At 37.9% G+C, this 18,732-nt stretch overlaps 1 protein-coding gene across 16 annotated transcripts in view; it reads right to left on the bottom strand.

Annotated features, from left to right (window-relative positions):
• Window positions 1-18,732, bottom strand: part of CADPS2 (calcium dependent secretion activator 2) — a 454,201-nt gene that overhangs the window by 211,877 nt on the left and 223,592 nt on the right. For all 16 annotated transcript variants that reach the window (XR_012010532.1, XM_072783288.1, XM_072783294.1 and 13 more), the window contains one exon: window positions 7,601-7,712. Coding sequence is in view for 15 of the 16 variants with exons in the window: in XM_072783288.1 (XP_072639389.1) it covers window positions 7,601-7,712 (112 nt within the window). In the remaining variant the exon portion in view is untranslated. The remainder of the gene's footprint in view (window positions 1-7,600; window positions 7,713-18,732) is intronic.

Here is an 18,732-nt window from a genome sequence, read left to right as displayed (position 1 = left end):
TCTTTATAAATGCATGTGGAACATTCACCAGATGGAGCATATTGTGAGTGATAAACTAAGCTTCGGTAAATTTTAAAAGGATCAAAGTTCTTTAAGTATATTCTCTAATCATAACAGACTTCAATTAGAAATCACTAACAGAACTCTAAAAAACTCTAAAATAACATGGAAACTAAATAAAACATGCTTAATAACCTACAGCCAAAGGGAAAAATAATCAAAATAAAACTTAGTATTTTCAAAATGATAAAAATGAAAAAAAAAAGATAAAAATTTGTGGGATGCCACTAATGCAATAATTAGGGGATGAGTATTTATAGCACCAAATACCTAGTTTAGAAAAAACAGAATTTTCTCAAACCAATGCCTTCTGCTTTTAAGAAACAGAAAAAGTATTACAAATTAAACCCAAGATACAAAAGAAATAAAAAATATCACAGCCCAAACAAATAAAAATTAGCAAGAAGACTTGATCAACTTGATGAAGGTATCTACCAAAAAACCCTACAGCTAATATTGTACTTAATGTTGAAGAAAGACTAGATGCTTTCCCCAAAAGATTGGGAATAAGACAAGGATGTCCATGTTCACTACTTCTGTTCAACACTGTATTGGAGGTTCTAGTAAGTACAATAAGGCAACCAAAAGAAATAAAAGCCATCTAGGTTAGAAAGAAAAAACAGTATTTTAGATAACAATATTATATATAGAAAAACAATCTACAAAATGCTACTGCAACTAATGAGTTTAGCAATGCTGCAAGATAGAAGATCAATATAGAAAAGTCATCTGTCAATATACTAGCAATGTCTAATTTAAAAATTAAAGCAAAATGACACCATCTACAATAGTGTCAAAAATATGAAATACTCAAGGACAGATCAGACAAAAAAATGCAACATCTTGCTGTGAGGAATGAAGTAAGACCTAAAGAAAGGGAGGGATATACTATATTTATTTATGGGTCAAAACCCACACTATTGATCAATTCTCAAAGTGACTTAAAGATTCAATGAAATCACAGTCAAAATAACACTGTTTTTTATAGAAAGCTACAAACTGATATTAAAATTCATAGGATAAAAAAAAATAAAATTCACAGGATAAAGTAAAGTCAAAAGAACTGGAAAATAAAAAACAAAATTGGAGAACCACCAGTACCTGATATGACAGACTTAGGATTAAGCTCATCAGAGCAGTGCACTGTTGACATTAAGAGAGCAGATCAATGGAAGACTAGAGAATCTGGAAATAGACCCACAGATCCATATACGATTGATCTGCAACAAAAATGCTAAGGAAATTCAGTGAAGAAAGTCTTTTCAATAAAAAGCACTAGGACACCCAGATATTCATCTATCAAAAACGTGGACTTTGATCTATACATTGCTCTAGATATAAAACAATTAACTGGAAGTGGGTTAAAGACCTAAATGTAAAAATATAAAAATATAAAACTTCTAGAAGAAAACAGAAGAGAATTCTGACCTTGGGCTAGGCAAAGATTTCTTAGAGCACCAAAGGCATCAGCCATAAAAACAAATTCACAAATTGGATTTCATCAGAATTAAAAAAAACTCTTGCTCTCTGAAAACACTCTTTAACAGAATGAAAAGACAAACCACAGAACTAAGAGAATATTTACAAATCATATCTTTGATGAAGGAGATGTAAACATTTTATTATGGTCTCTCTAGACTCAAGAAAAACAAACAACTCAATAAAAGTTGGGGATTCACTGGGGCAGTTGGGTGGCTCAGTTGAACGTCCAACTCTTGATTTCAGCTCAGTCATGATCTCAGGGTTGTGAAATCGAGCCCTGGGTCAGGCTCTGTGCTCGGTGTGGAGCCTGCTTAAAATTCTCTCTTCCTCTCTCTCTGCCCCTGCCCCAAGTTCACGCATGCATGCTATAAAAAGAAGAAAAACGTTGGGGATTCATCAAAGATGATGTATGGATGACAAGCATGCAAAAAGATGTTCAGCATGATTACATTAGTTGTTAGAATTAAAATCATAATGAAGTAACACCACACCTACTAGAAATACGAGATACATATTAGGTACATATCTGCTCCCTCTGGGAGGGGGGCAGACCTCTGTCCTCACAGGGAAACGGAAACGTCAACCTCTGCTAATACCATCACCCACGTGGACCCACCGAGGATGCCTATTTACAACCTGTCCACCCTCTTGAATGTGAGCAAGTAAGAAAACAGTGAGGAAGCCAGTCAACTCCTGAGGTAAAGTCTGAGCCACAGCCACTAACAACAGAAGTAATCGGAGGCTCCCATCCTTCGAAGGCAGACTCCATGTCTTCTCTAACTCTTCACAGCATGTGACCAATGAGCCAGACATAATTAAATGCAGCTAGAAAAAGTATTTAGAGAGAATCTGTGCCACGCATGAATTATCTGTGGCCCTGCACCTGTCTGTGGTCCTGCCTCTGGTCACTGGGATGGTTCCTAGGACAGGACAGCAGAGTCCTGTGAGGAACAGCGACAGGAACAGCTTAAGGAAGGAAGGAGATCTTTTCTATGATTTTTAGTTTCAGGAAAGCTAAACTACTTGCTAAAATTACCAAAATTAAGGTCCACAGTAGAGAGTAGTTGAATTAGGCATATGAAATGCAAATGAGTCTACCTTCCACCTTGCAGTAGAGGACGTTACTTCGCTGGCCATAGTCGCAGCCATCCAGTGCTGGCAATTTCAATAAAACTGGATATTAAGTTCTACTTTCAAAGCGAAGAAAAATACCTATTATAATTTTGCTAGCAGCTTCTCTAGTGCTGATTCATATGTAGGTGAATCAAATTAATATCATTCTGGAAACTTCTTTTTAATACTCAAATATAAACTTTGACTGTTTGAATGAAGGAAAAAGTCCTAAAGTCATTTTTATTAACTGTGTATTTATTTCTGAAAAATCCAAATTCTTACTCAAAACATCTGTAGTCTACTTCTAATTTATTACTTTGTATGTTGAAACCAGAAGTTCTATGATGACTGTGTATAAACCAGGCAATTGGAGAAATGTTCAAGCTCGATGTGTTCTAACTAGTTACGTAAGCAATGTCCAATTAGATATGCTAAGTTTGGCTAAAATAATTAAGGTACCTCCTGAAAGTTTTAACATTAATGAAGAACTTACAGAGCATTCAGCTCAACCAAAACTGCACAAATGAGAAAAATAGAAAAGGATATACTCCAGAAGAACTAGAGAAGCAAGAAAGAGAAAAGAAGACTGACGAGTTTAATTAGAGTTCCTGACAGTATTTCTCTAAGATGACAGACCTTTCAACACACCCCCCTATCACTCCTCTCACCAAGTTTCAAGACCAAAAATCATGCATATTCTGCTCTTCAGATAAATTTCCTTTGGATGCTTCATAAAGCAAACTGAAGAAACAACTCAATGGAAAAGGCAAATATAAAAGCTAATTTTTACTTGCTACACTATTACAAGCTGCTTGAGAGATAATAGTTCCTTTTAATGGAGTAATCCATTCAGCAATTCTAATTTATCTTAATATTTAAAATGTATCTGAAATTAACCACCAGCTGCTGTTTCCACATAGTATTTGTATTTGTGAAACAGGCATGATGACTGGCGCTGTGAATTATGAAGTACGAACATCTCAAGAAATGTTAAATAGAAGTACTGATACTCAAATAGAAAGAAAAAAGTGAGAGAAATACACAAAATGAAAATCTTAATCTCAAGAATATTAGTACTTCAAAATGTGGATCTAAGAGGGAAGCAAACTGTTAAGTCTTTAGCTATGTTGAAATATTATGTAATCGAATTGGAAGAAAGGTGATCTGGCTCCAGCGCATCATAAAGGAAAACAGGTTCCTTGTAGGAGTCTCCATCCTCAGAGAGGCAGAAGAACCAGCAGCCCTCTGTGGACACTCACGATGTGGTCCCAGGGCCATCGACTCCAAGTGTATGAATAGACAGCAGGCTCTTTTCCTAACAATGGTTAGAGTGTCTTTACAACAATGCTTCTAAAACTTAAAAAGTCACATGGGCAGAAACTTTAGATATTTATTTTGGGGGCATCTGGATGGCTCCACTGGTTAAGCATCTGGCTCTCAGTTTAGGCTCATGGCATGATCTCAGTGTCCTGGGATTGATTGAGCCCCAGGTCAGGGTCCACGGGGAGTTGCCTTGAGGATCCTCTCTCTCCCTCTGCCCATGTTCTCTCTTTCTCAAAATAAATGAAAAAATAAAAAAATAATAAAAATTCATTTTGCACTTAAGAATACCATTCAGCAAGTTTAAAAGTTACTAAGTGCAAGAATTCATTCTGATGGACTCAATGGAAACTGCTGTCTGCAGATAAATGTGTGACGTATGTAGATTTTTTACATGGTTAGGTGAAGCAAGCTTTGCTTTTAAAGTTGTTGGGACAAAATCATCTTGAAAATTTTGTTTTTATTTGGGCATGTTGACACATAATGTTGCATTGGTTTTAGGTGTACAAACATAGTGATTTGACAAGCTGACACCTTATGCTGCGCTCACCATAAGCATAGCTACCATCTGTCACCATTCAGCACTATTACGATGTCATTGATGAACTGTATGCTTTCGGGGCTGGACTGGTCAACTATCTGCCTGCGAGGACAAGCCCGTAATATGGAAAATTTCCTGTTCTGCCTCCAGGTATTCCCAAGGCCCCTGGTGGAGGGCTGGCCACTCATTCGGATGAAAAATCTCCATATGCCACCTGCATTTCCATAAATAGGTATTTGCACCTGCCACCTACAAACAAAATCTGCCGCCAAGCACTTGCCAAAGAACATAACTTTCAACTGCCCAATGCCTACATTTGAACCGCCATTTTACAAAACTATATGCTATACAGATTGTTTTCTTACCCCTATGACTTACTAGTTCTCAACCTTGGCTGTTCAGTGGTACTGTTTGTGCCAGTGCTTCTCAACCTTATGCACACATACTATATCCTGAGAGGTCTGGACTCACCTCAAACCGACCAAAACAAAAGTATGAGCTCACAGCTTGAGTCTCTTCCTGCACTCTCTCCCTAAAGGGGTTCTGATGTGCACAAGAGGTGAGAAGCACTGTCACATATAAAAGCATAGCCAGAGGTACTGTAATAGGATGCAAATCATGGCCTAAAGTGATATGAAATGTATTCATGACCTATGCATAAAATGACATTAGCTTAAATAAAAGCTGGTTCCCACTTTAAGCCATGAAATTCAACTGGCCCACACTCAGATGGTAATTTGGAAAAGACTGCCACACTTCTTCACCTCATCGGGTGTACTATTTAATGATGTAGAACACAGGTGTTGCTGTCAGAACACCTGGTTCCAATACGGACTCCCACACTTGTTGAGTGCTCTTAATCAGATTCTTACTTTTCTGTCTCAACAGGCAGTGTTACTACCATTCTCAAAAAGGATTCAATGGGGCGAAGGGCCTGATTTCTTTCCCTTGCATTTAAGTTTCACCTATGTTACTGCATGAATTAATAATTTATTTCTTTTTAGCACTGAATAGAATTTTGCAGATGTACCAGTTTGCTTATCCATTCCTCTGCTCAAGGACACCTTACTGCTTCCAGTTTTTTTAGTGATTATGAAGAAAGCTGTTATAAACATTCCCATACAGATATTTATTTACCAATAAACCCTTGGGTAAATACCTAAGAGGGCAACTGCTGGGTGATATGGCATGCCTGTTTCACTTAAAAAATAAGAAAACTGCCTCTATGCAAGATTCAACGAGGGTGCTAATCATGAGTTGTATTTTAGAAATATTTGGTTTGAGACAACTGTTAAATGCAACTAGAAATACCAAGTATGCAGGCTGGATATATAAACTGAAGCTCCAAGTAAGAAAATCTTAAAAATTGGAAGTCAATAACACATATATGATAATTATAATCATGGAACCTACTCAGATCATTAGTATAGTTCAATGGATCTCTAAGTAGGTGATTCCGCACACCTCCCAGGGGACAGTTAGCAGTGTTTAGAGACACTGCTGAGCGTCCTGACATAAGGCTGGGTGAACTACTGGCATCTGACTGGAGGTAGGGATGCTGCTAAACAGAAAGTGTACAGAGAAGTTTCTGACTACAAAGCATTTTCCTGCTCAAAATACCAATAGTGTGGGGTTCAGAAACTGGTACAGAAACAACAGTGGTCTTGTATAAAGGGAGTGAGGAACACTAGGTAGGCCCTTCTCAGACATACAACTGACTGGAAAACACACCAATCGCATACTCAATTTAGAAACTGCTTAAACATATATATGTTTAAGAAATGAATTAAAATTCAGCAGAGAAATGAATTAAAAATATCTAAAGAATTACAGTATAGCATTAGACTTAAAATGGCTGCTATTAGTGAAAAATAGTTACAATAAGGACATAGGGCAAAATTAATGTAATAGTTTAAATGAAAAATCCTGATTCATAAATCCGTAAGACCATCTGTAGTTTCCAGGGCTCTTGTGTGAGATCATGACACCTGTACACGTTTGTTCAATGAGTAGGTGCGCAGACACGCAAGCACGTGAATGAATGGTATGGCTTAGCTCTAGGTTTTAACAAATACATGTTAACAAGGAAACAGAAGACAAAAACCGGAATGTGGGAATGCTGATCCTCAATTTCTGGAGTGTGGGGACAGACTCATAAAATCCCTAAAAATGGAAAAACTCTAAAGGAGACAGAAGAGGAGAAAGATTGGAAATGGATAAAAATCCCAACTTTGAGGGAAAAAACTCCAATATACCCAACAATCCAAGTATCCTTGAACATCTAGCATCACACAAGCTGTCAATCATCATCACCAGAGATTTTCAGGTGAGATTTCTGCAGGCTTTAATCTCTGGCAAACACCTATGAAGTCAGCCTTCAGGCCTAAGAGAGACCATGTTACAGAAGAGGACCCTACAGTCCCCCGACGAGAGCACGTCTACTTCATAGATGAGACTGCAGAAAATCTTTCACATAGAGAGGTGCTAAGATCACAAATCTACCCGAATCTTAATGCTTTTAACTCCCAGAAGAAGCTGAGTATAGTAGAAAGATACTGGAATTAGAGAATAAGTATATTCTAGGTACAAAGTGCAGGAAAAAAATCTCAATGTTACAAGATGCGTGAAAAAGACCTTCTCACAGGGAAAGTGGGAGAGAAGCAGATTTAGATATTCTGTTATCCGTCTAATCACAAAGGACTTAAACTGAGGACTTCAAATATCATGATGCCGCGTTTAACTCACGGACAGAAATGTTTAAGTGAGACTGATCTCTCACGAGGAAGGACACACAAGTTGGTGTCTACCATTCACATGGGCCCCTGACTGTGATCCTGTAAACGACCTTTACGTACCCAAAGCCCATCACAATGCTTTCTGTGTTATTCACAATTACATCTAATAAATTGGAGCTGTAATCTGGGCTCGTGGAAGATGACAAATTATTTTACAGATCACAAATAAATTATTTTATGTAGTTTATAAACAGAAAGTTTACACACTACATACTGCGCCACATTAACTGTGAATTGAAAGAAGTAAAAATTATGTGACCTCAAACACACAGCACGGACCAGGACTCACCCTTCCCAGTTCTTTATCTTCAAGGGCCAGGACCCCAGTGCTTTCTGTGAAGAGTTTTACTTTGACCACAGGCCGAGGATGAGTGGTGGTGAAATCACCTTGAGTTCCCCATCTGTAATGAAGTAACAAAGATTTTCTTTAAAATGCAGCATTAAATTTTTTTTTTTTTTTTACAGACAGGTGTATCTCCTTAGGAGGCTCATGAAGCAACACAGAATCTTTGGTGGCTCAATGAGATTTTCAACTTCGCTTTTGTTTCTGACAGATGGCACAGTCAAGAGGAGAAACAACAATAAGTTTTACAGCTTGTAATAATTCCAAAGCTGTTCTAGAAATGAGCACGTTAGAGTATAAAAGACTGTGCAGTGAGAATTTAGGTTAAGGTAAAGCCTTCTATAAGTAGCCACTGAAACCTATTATTCATTCAAATACAAAATATAACTCCATTTTTACAGATGCCTAGAGGGAAATCGCTAAAACTTTGTTTATAGGAGATAGTTTTGCAGAAAACTATTTTTTTTTTTTTTGGATGCTAAACACTTTCCCATCACTTCTTGGAAAGTCTTTACTAGATGTTTTATATTTTTAAAAGTGGAGGTAATTATCTCAAGTCTATTACTTTATATGATTTTTTAAAGCTTCTGTCAAAAGGAAAGAAATAATCATTATAAAAATATGAACGTTTTGCAGTTAATTTCCCAATACACTCTCCTAGGAATGCAGTAAGTCTGTCGACATCTGGCTTTTCAAATCATTATAACAAAATAACATTTTTCTTGGCTTATCTCTTAATTAGTAGCATCTCAGCTTTACCACACACCAATTCATCCCAGCATATTTACAAACTCAACTGGTGCACACCTGATATTAAAGAATCTTATCAATATTTCTCATAACTCTGAGATCACAGGCATGAGATGCAGCACAGCAGGAAGGAAATGCCTTTGAGAAAAACACATGAAAGTGAGATTTAACAAAATTCCTGCTACAAATAACTTGCCATATAAAAATACTGATTTTCTGAAATTGTTTTAAAAAAAACCCAAACTTACTCTTTGGAAGGGATTATCTAAACTTTGTCTTATAAACCATATTCAGAAAGCTTGGGAAATGAAAAAAAAATGGAGAAAGTCTAATAAAAACTGAGTAACTGTGAGGTCTTCCTCTCTGACCACAGCAGTGGTAACACCATAGTGTGTGTATAGTAAAGCAGAGGCCATTTCAATGACCAAAGAAACTAGTATCCGGATGCAATCTGTTCCCCTGAAATTAAAGTCATACACTAGAGGGAAAAGAGATATTCAATTAGGATGGAAAAGCAGCTTAATTTTTATTTTAGACTTGTAGAAAGTGGTTACCAAATAATTTTTGCCATTTCCTAGAATTAAGATTGCTGAGATAAAGTAGAGCTAAAATAAGACTAACAATGAAATGGATTCAGAACCAAAATAAGGGAGAAAAATTCTCAACTTAATGTGTGGGATCTTCAGCCTTGAATGGTCAAGGCCGTCCAGATGACAACTCCGGAGTAGATTCCCATGACATATCAACTTTATTTGGTGTCATAGGATTAAATTTGGAAAACTAATCCTTTGAGACATTTTCTTACAACTAAAATCAAAGATCTCAGGGCAGCCCGGGTGGCTCAGTGGTTTAACACCGCCTTCGGCCCAGGGCGTGGTCCTAGAGACCCGAGATTGAGTCCCACGTCGGGCTCCCTCCATGGAGCCTGCTTCTCCCTCTGCCTGTGTGTCTCTGCCTCTCTCTGTCTCTCATGAATAAATAAAATATTAAAAAAAAATCAAATCAAAGATCTATAGTAGCTATGTACAGAGCCAAATAGGTTCACGTAGAATTCGCTTATCTTTTAAACTAATTCTCTTTGTAAAAATTCATTTGGGTTTTTTTCCCCCCTGTAATGTCAAAAATCCCTCCAAAGCCCTTAAACTGTTTTCTACGATTGTTCGTAATTCCCCATCTACAACAATACATGGTTCTCCAAAGAGAAAAATACTGATGACCACATTAGCTGTCACTGGGGACTTGGCGAGTTTCATCCTCCACCCCCATCTCCCCGCCACTTCACAAGAAGGGAAATGTGCGCTCGCCGCAGCAGCACATACACTAATACAGACAAGATTAGCGTGGCCCCTGAGCACGGATGGTGTGTGAAGGCAGAGGCACTGCTGTCTGAATGAGACAAACAACAGTGCATTTGAGAAGAACTGTGCTCACTCGTGAGGCGGTGAACTCCTAGAAAACTGCCTTCGACCCCTCCGATCCTTCATGAACACACATCTTCAACAACTCTTCTTGGATGGTTCAGGACAGGCTATTCCAATATATGCCATTTTGGTACATTATCTTGGATTAAAGTTACTTAAGATAAGGCAGGTGCAACGAGGTACTCTCACCCTTCTTTTGTGCCCCTGAAAAGCAGGAAATCCGTCTGCCACAGGAAAGGTACCCTCCCCGGCCACCCATACTGGAAGGTAGGAAACATCCTTATTACCAGAAATAGGGACAAATCTTGTCACTGCTTTACTTACTAATAACCCCAGGGTCCAAACTTCTTTGTCGATTCTTCACAAATGTATAGTTTGTCTAAGAAATATAAAAGCTGTCTGCTTTGGTCATTTCTTTGACACTCATATTTCATATAAATTTAAATTTGTTTTTCTCCTGTTAATCTGTCTTATGTCAATTATAAGAGCAACCAAAGACACTGGAAGAAAGGAATAGTTTTCCACACTTATACCTCCAGTCTTCATTCACTAGCCATCTCTCACTGACTCATTAGAAACACTTTATTATGTAAATTATACATTAAGTGCCTAAAAATAAGATGCTCAATTAAAGAATAAAAATCAGCATTCCCACTACTGAGGTTAAGATGGAGAATATGCCAGCACATCAGAAGAGTCATCTTTGTGACCTGCCCTGGTCATGTCTTCCTCTCATCCCAAGACTGCACTACCACCAGGGTGCTAGGATCCTGGGTTCTATATTAATAATGGTCTTAAATTCATTTTTCTTTAAGTGGATTTTTTTAATTAATTTTTTTTCTTTAGCATTTTACCTCTACAGACGACCACTGCTCCAGGTGTCTTAGAGTTGGTCTTTAATAGGGAAAGGAAATGCTCTTCTTAGTTCATTAAATATCCACAAATAAATGAAAATCTGTGTTTTATACACGTGTCAGATATGTGATACATATCATGGTATATCATGGTATATCAGTTATGTCCTAGATTTCCTATCACAGATGGAGGTACATTTTAAGGACGGTCTTAGACATATCATAGATATCCTATATATCATAGGAATATGCATCAAATCATAGACACAGCCCACCTACCTGTAATCCAGAAATGAATGCTCTACTAAACTTTTTTCCTATACTTACTGAGATGATCAGTAATTGCAGTGGTTTATACTGATCCATTTTCTTGCTTTTCAGAGATAAGTCTAATTTCCTTCCTTTAAAAAAAAAAAAAAAAAACCCACAGACTTAGGCTCCTGTAGTTTGCACTCTGTATCAATATTCCTGATTGAGACTGGCCTGCAGATTTACTTGTGTGTGTATGGATTTACATTCCTGTATTGTCCTATTTTTGTTATATAGCCTTATTGAATGAGTTAAACAGTGCCACATTTTTATTATCTGGAAGAGTTTTTTAAAAATGAGAATGATCTGTTCTTGGAATTTATCCATTAAGCTGTTTGGGCCCAGTGTTTCTTCATGGGAAGATTGCTACTGATTCTATTTCTTCACTGGTTCTAGTTATAAAACTACTCTGGTTTTCAATGAGAACCGATTTTGATATAATACTCGAAAAATACTAATTTCATCTAAGTTTTTCAAAAGTATTTGCACAAAGTCACAAAATACCTCTTATCTTTTACATCTATGGCATCTGTGGTTATATATCTCTTTCACTCCTAATATTGGTTTTACATGTCTAACTTTGATATAGGCCTTTTGTTCTTTTCAAGTTACTGTTGCTCGACGTTGATGATCTTCTCCATTGCATGCTTGTTTTCTATTTCATTAAACTCTTTGTTACTTCATCCTAATTCAACCGTGTTAATTCTGCTGTTGTTCTACATTTTTAACTTGAATTCATGGCTCATTAATTTCAAGCCTTTTGTTGTAAGCATTCAAGCTCAGCATTGTAAGCGTTTTGGGCTATAGATTTCCCTAAGACCACTTTGAGTACAGTGTCCCACAAATTTATATAATTTTTCTCATTGTTTAGATGTTTACAGGTGTGTTTTTAGAATTTATAAATGAAGTTTTACTTTTTCCAAGTAAGTTCTATACTTAGTACATTAGGTTAGATAACAGAACTTGCAGGATACTAATCTCCTGAAATAACGGAAACTACCTTTCATATATTCCAAGACATATTGCCCTCTATGTGTTTATGTGTGTGTTTAGCTCTTGCATGAGTATGTGGAAATAAAAAGTATTCTTAATTGTTGTATACATGGCCATTAGATTGAGCATGTTAACTGTGCTACTTAAGTCTATTTTATCAGTACTGATGTTTTGGTATCCTTTACACAGCAAGGTCGAAGTATTATAATCCCCCATCAAGATAGGGATTTTGACAATTTCCTTTCATATTTTTGTCAACTTTTGGTATCCTATTTGGTGATACCAAAATGTTTAATAGCAACCATGGCCTTTGAGTATGAACCATTTATCTTTTATAATCTGAAGTCCATGATTACTTCTCTACCATTAGACTTGTGTAAAAGTAGACAACACTAGGCTAGGAATGGTAATAACATAGAAAACATGCTTAGAGAAGTCACACAAGAAACCTAATCAACATATTACAGAGTATAGCCAGTAATTGATAAGAAAACGGAGAGCTAGAGGAAGTTTGTAGGAAGCTGTTAGTAATTTAGAACTTGGAAAGCAACCCAGATTATCTGTTCCTAAAGCCTAAGGCAAGGAAGGCAGGATACAGGAGTATCACAGGCCTTGGTAGGCAATCCACAGGAATCTGTCTGCCTACCAAGGCCTAGGTCCTCCTGAGTCAAGGGCGAGGAGTGCTAACGGGCAGCTCCTGCGAAAGGAGAGAGACTTGAATAAACAACATGCTTGCCGGCAGGGAGAAGCAGGGGCACAAGGGGACCAGCAGATCTGAACTACAACAGCCAGGGGACTAAACCTTCATGATATTTGGTAAAAATGTACAATTTTAAAGGGGTGAATTAATGTAAATACAGTGGTTCTTAATAATCCTCATAAACCCCAACATTCCAGAATACAAACAAACTGGCACCCCCATGATAATTTCTCTTATAAAAACTAAAAGCTATATACAGTTAGAAAATGCTTGTGAATTCTTCAATAAATGAATTAAAGACAGAAGTCCTCCCTCCCACCCCACTCCCCAAAAAGGCAGAAAAGGAGGGAAGAAGGTAATAGGTGAGTATTTTCAATATTCACCAAGATATTTCCTTGTTTTCTACTTAACTGGCATGTTTAAACACTTTCAAGAATTAATACCAGTTATTATCTTCCTACTATTTTCTCTGTATTATGTGATAGAAGAATATATTACCCTTGCTGTCAATTTGCTTTGACTCAAAATACATTGCCTTTTTCTACTTCTATTAATGTATTATTTATGAGGATTCAGACTTCGAATGGAAACCTTCAAAAGAATAAAATCCCTACAAAGCACCTTTATGAGGACAGCAGGACTTCCTGGCTATGAAAACACAAAGTAGCTCACACACTGACTGAAATAACGGGCATTAATTATGTATTTGGTATTAAATCAAGTATACTGGAAATTCGTACCTTGAGTCAAAATACATGCACATGTCCATTAACCCAGTAAGGCTATTTTCTAGGAATCTCCCCTAATAAAATAGTCGTGAACACTGAAAAGACTACAGGTGGGGGGAACGTGCTCACTGCAGCATCATATACGGCAGCAGAAGTAAGCAACCGGAGTATCCAACACGAGGGGAAGATCATGTCAATTATGTGGCACACAGTGGAGTGTTTTTCTGGTACTGAAAGCGAGGCCAAGAAGCTGATACAAGGCCAGGTGGGATGTATTGTGGGGTGCGGCGGGGACACCAAACAGTCTGGGCCTCATATTCTTTCACAAAACCTGAATATGTCGTATGTGCCAGATAATATCCTAGAATCAGCAGCCAAAGTCTCTGTTTTCATGGAACTTATATTCTAATAGATGATAGACAGCAAGTAACTTGATTATGCACCATGACATACTCCTCTGAAGCCTGCCCTCTGTTCCTGACATGCCTCTCAGAGTGTCTACGGAAGTAGATTTAAAATGTAACCTAAAGGGATTTTCAGAACTTACTAGCATATTTGTTTCCAATTATGTTGAAAATCATCAACAGTGCAATAGTTATCAAAATCATCCAAATTCCTTGATTCAAAATTATTATTATAAACATATAATGCACACATGATGACAGAAACGAAAACTTAAAAATAGGCTCAACCTACACTCCCTACCTATGGCTGGCCCTGAAGAACAGGGTATATGTAACTTCACAATTATGTTCTCTCTCTATCTTTTTATCCATCCAGCTGTGTGACTGGCATTGGGAAAGCTCAGGCATTAAAAAAATAATAATAAAAAATCAAGATCATAGATCCTGTTGTAGATGAGCTCAGACTGGTAGAAGAGAGAGACCTATACACTCATAATTATAAATAATAAATCCAATCACACAAAATTGAACAGGGTTATGAACTGCACTTTTAAAAATTACTTCTGAGACTGAGCATTTTCTCTTTTATGAGTCATCTGAATTTCTTTTATGACTTGCTTTATTATTGTTGCCCATTTATCTATTACATTAGGCTATCTAGTAGGCTTCCTTTTGATTAAAAAAAATCATTATAAGATAACGATTTACTGTTTCTGATACCATGTATGGCAAATATTGTTGCAGCTGGTTATTTTCTATTTAACTCTTTTCATGGCTTTTAAAAAAATGTATAGTTCTAAAATATTAGATAGCCAAGTTCTAGCACTTTGATTTATAGTTTGATTGTGACACCTGCTTAAAGAGTCTTTACTTAACTAAAGATTATCTAAATACTAATCTTTAGTTCTTCAACATATTTCTATGGTTCAAACCTTCAAGTTGTCTAAGACTTAATAGTGATGCTGGATGGCCTTCTCCCTTAATTTTTCATCTATCCTGATCTCATTTGGTTTAGAAGTCAAATATATTTACAGTATTATCACAAAAACTGGGGTTTGGTGATGAACTTTGTCCTAAAGATTGATGTCCTGAGCTGTGGTAAAATGTTTGAATTCTTGTGGTTTTATGAGATGTTAGGATACCAGTTAGAACAAGAAGGAAACAAACATTTCCAACTTTATTTCTATTCAGTAAAAGGGAGTTCTCTCCATTTAGTAAATCTATTCTAATATATATATATATATATATATATATATATATATATATATATATACATTTTTTTTCATAAAGTCCTTTTTCCTTCTACTATGTAGTTTCTACACATTCTGTGTTAAAGCTATTTCGTAGGATTTTATATTTTGGAATTCTAAGGAATCTGCATCCTTAATACTGTCTGACAATGGCTGGCATACACTACAGTTATAAACTCTTTCTACAAATTATAGTTTTGCCTCATTTCCAATCCAGTGATTGCTTTTAAGTGATGTTTTCCTCACCAAATTACAATTCTATTACAAAAACCGAGTTATTAAAATAATCAACAATGATTTCTAATTCCAAATACCTCACTTGTTTTTTAACGGAAAACATGAAATAAACATCTAACTAGAGGGGCGCCTGCGTGGCCCAGGGGGTTAAGCATCCAACTCTTGGTTTCAGTGCAGGCTGTGATCTCAGGGTCGTGAGACTGAGCCGCTTGTCCAGCTCTGTGCTCAGCGGGAAGTCTGCTTGGCGTTCTCTCTCTCTTCCTCTGCCCCTCCTGCGTGTGCTCTTTATCTCTGTCTCCCAAATAAATAAATCTTTTTAAGAAAACATCTAAATACAGGGTTAAAACAAATAAAATTCTTCAAATAACTGCAGTATGAAAAACACAATCTAACCACAGATTATCATTTTTAAAGCAGGCATTTTAAGATTAAATGATGTGACATTTATCTAAGAATATTTGCCTCCTTAAAGTTTAGGCTCATAACTTAAACATTCAAACATCATATATTTGAAGTAGCACTGATTTAGCTATTTACTTAAGAAGTAGAAAATCTTCCCACGTCTACTGCAATCAATCTCACATAGGTCTGAGGTCTCCTCCTGCTGTCCCGTAGGAGATTTGCCCCCCAAACTAATTTGGATTCATATAATTCATCATAAACTGTCAGGACTGCTTTGAGACAGTTTTAATTACTCCTATTTGGTGACAGGGTAGATGGCCACTCCTCACCAGCTCCTTAAGAGGGACCAAGAGGGAATAGAAATGCCGCACAATGGAGTGCAGTGGGTTGGTCAGAAAAGCCTGATGCTTGTATCCTCAGGAGCGTCACCACCATCACCTGAGCTGTGGCCCTGCTCATGCAGCTACAGGCAGGTGTGCTTTGGTTCCATCAAGAAAGCTGTGTCCGGGGAGCCTCGGGGGCTCAGGACGTGACCCCGGGGTCCTGGGATCAAGTCCCATGTCAGGTTCCGGGCAGGGAGCCTGCTTCTCCCTCTGCCTGTGTCTCTGCCTTTCTCTGTGTGTCTCTCATGAATAAATAAAATGTTTAGAAAAAAAAAAAAAAGCAAGCTGTAACCCTTGCTTGTATCTGTTGGTTTCTGCCATTGTCCTGCTCACAACTGTCAGAAATACACTGAAACTACTGTGAAACCGGCATGTATGTAAAACAGGTACCTTCAAAGGACTCGCAAAATACACAAAGTAAGTGCAAGACCCCATTAGTATAAATATACAGGGCTATCTCTTTTTAATGGAATAATTTAAAATTGAGAATTTTTAAAGAATGACTAAGAGTCTATTATATAAGTAAAAGTTAAATACAACAATGAAAGCCTTCTAAAATATTAAGTGCTGAACAAATTCTTTTAAATACAGCATTTCTGATGAATATGGACAATGAAGACAGTTTTATGGAAAGCTCCAAGCAGAAGACACTTTTAGAAGAGCAGATTTTGGTATTTAAAAACTTTGACATTTCTGCATCATTTCCCAGGGCCCGCTATATCAGGTTTATCAATTACTGGTGGACTTAAGCCAAAGAATAAGGATAGAAAGGTGAAGATTTGACTGTGTTTCTGCGGAAGTGTGGACGGCTGGTGGCATCATTTACCGTGGTCAAAACTACAAGAGGCGAAGGGACTTATTTGAAAACTCAAGTGTCCGATTCCAACAAGCTGCTGGAAATTCATCTGGACTTTAGCAACAAGGCTGCAAATAAAGATTCGGATTTGAGAGTCACTAACAGGTGACAGGAGGAACTACAGGAATGCGTGTCCCTATGAAGGGTGTCCCTTAAGAACTGGAGATGGGAGGAGTTCGTATCTCACAAATCCAGGCCTGCGTATGTATCTCTAGCCAGATGGGCACGTGTGCACCTAAACATAGGCTTTTTGTCGTTAAATACACAGGATATTCACATTGCTCACTTGTGCTCTATTACATAACACGCCATAGTGATCTTCTTTACTTACCAGTGGACCGTACACAGTTTTAAGACTCTAAAGCAACCCCTCCTTGTAGGGCTCTTCTGCTGATGGACCCTAAGGCTGTTTCCAATTTTAACTATTGTAAAAGTGCTGCAAAGACATCACCTTGATCTCAGGGCCATGAGCTCAGCCCTGCATCTGGCTCTGCACTGGGCGTGGAGCCTGAGTGGGATAATTGCCCTCCCCTGTCTCTCTCTGCCCTGGCCCCTCTCAACTGCCACCCTCAAATCATGCATGATCTCTCTTAAAAAGAAAAAAGAAACCGCCAAGGACAGAATTCTAAGACAGCTCAAGATTTTAAACTATTCTTGGGGTTCCTGGGTGGCTCAGTCGGTGAAGCGTCTGCCTTCGACTCAGGTCGTGATCCCGGGGTCCTGGCACGGGGCCCCAGGTTGGGCTCACTGCTCAGAGGGGAGTCTGCTTCTCCCTCTCCCTGCCACTCCAACCTCTGTCAAATAAATAGGTAAAATCTTTAAAAAAAAATTAAAGTATTCTTAAATATAAAAGAATATACTATTTTAAAAGTTGATTCATAAGATGAATGCCTATGGAAATAAAATGCAGCACAAACAGCCCTGTTCTACTAAAAGTCCAAATTCTAAAATAATTCATTTTAATATAAAATCCAACTATGTTAGGATTTGAGAATTTTATTGTGAACAAACATCCTTCACTTTCAATTTTAATAATCTGTAGGACAGACTTAAACTTCCCTTAAAAATACACTGAATATATCATTCAACAAATATCCTATACATTTAATGAAATTTTAAGTTAGGTGATCAATAACGTTTATAACAAATGCTTTACTTATTGCTATTACTGTTGTTGACATTCTTTAAACATCTTTGAAATTTCAATTTGGTATCGAATTTGAACCGCACAAGAGGTTAGGAATATATCCAGGGCAGTATCGCTATGCTAAAGAATGAAATCACGACGCGGCCTTTTAGGCCACGAAGCTGACGTTTACCTGACAAAGGACACTGTTATTTAAGACAAAGTATTCTGTTCTTTCAACAAAAGGAACCAATCTGTACAGCGGCACCACGACCACCCCCAGGACATCAACTACCCCGATGTATCACTGCTCTCAACAGTCTCCTGCGGAGGAGTGTGTGTGGCGAGGCGGGACACAGATGGATTAAGAAAAATAAAAATAAGAAGGAAAAGAAAATTGTGACCCAGTTCCAGAGTGGCTGCCCCCAGCAGAGTACAGAGGCGAAATGGGGCAGACACTGGAGCCAGAGCTGGACTCAACGGCCGCTCCCGACAGGCACAGCCCAGGCCGTGGCCCCGCCTTCACTTCATCCTACCCCTTCACCAACCGTCGAGGCCCGAGGCCCGGATGCAGGCGATGAGCCTGGCGCCCGCCCCAACGGCCCGCACCTGTCCTGCGGGAAGCGCACGGGATGAGGGTGCCGGCGCCGTGCCAGGGCCTCTGG

Source organism: Canis lupus, chromosome 18, assembly GCF_048164855.1.
Source record: "Canis lupus baileyi chromosome 18, mCanLup2.hap1, whole genome shotgun sequence".
Taxonomy (NCBI): domain Eukaryota; kingdom Metazoa; phylum Chordata; class Mammalia; order Carnivora; family Canidae; genus Canis; species Canis lupus.
The sequence above is the reverse complement of the archived record's forward strand: the minus strand, read 5'-3'. Positions and strand labels throughout refer to the sequence as shown.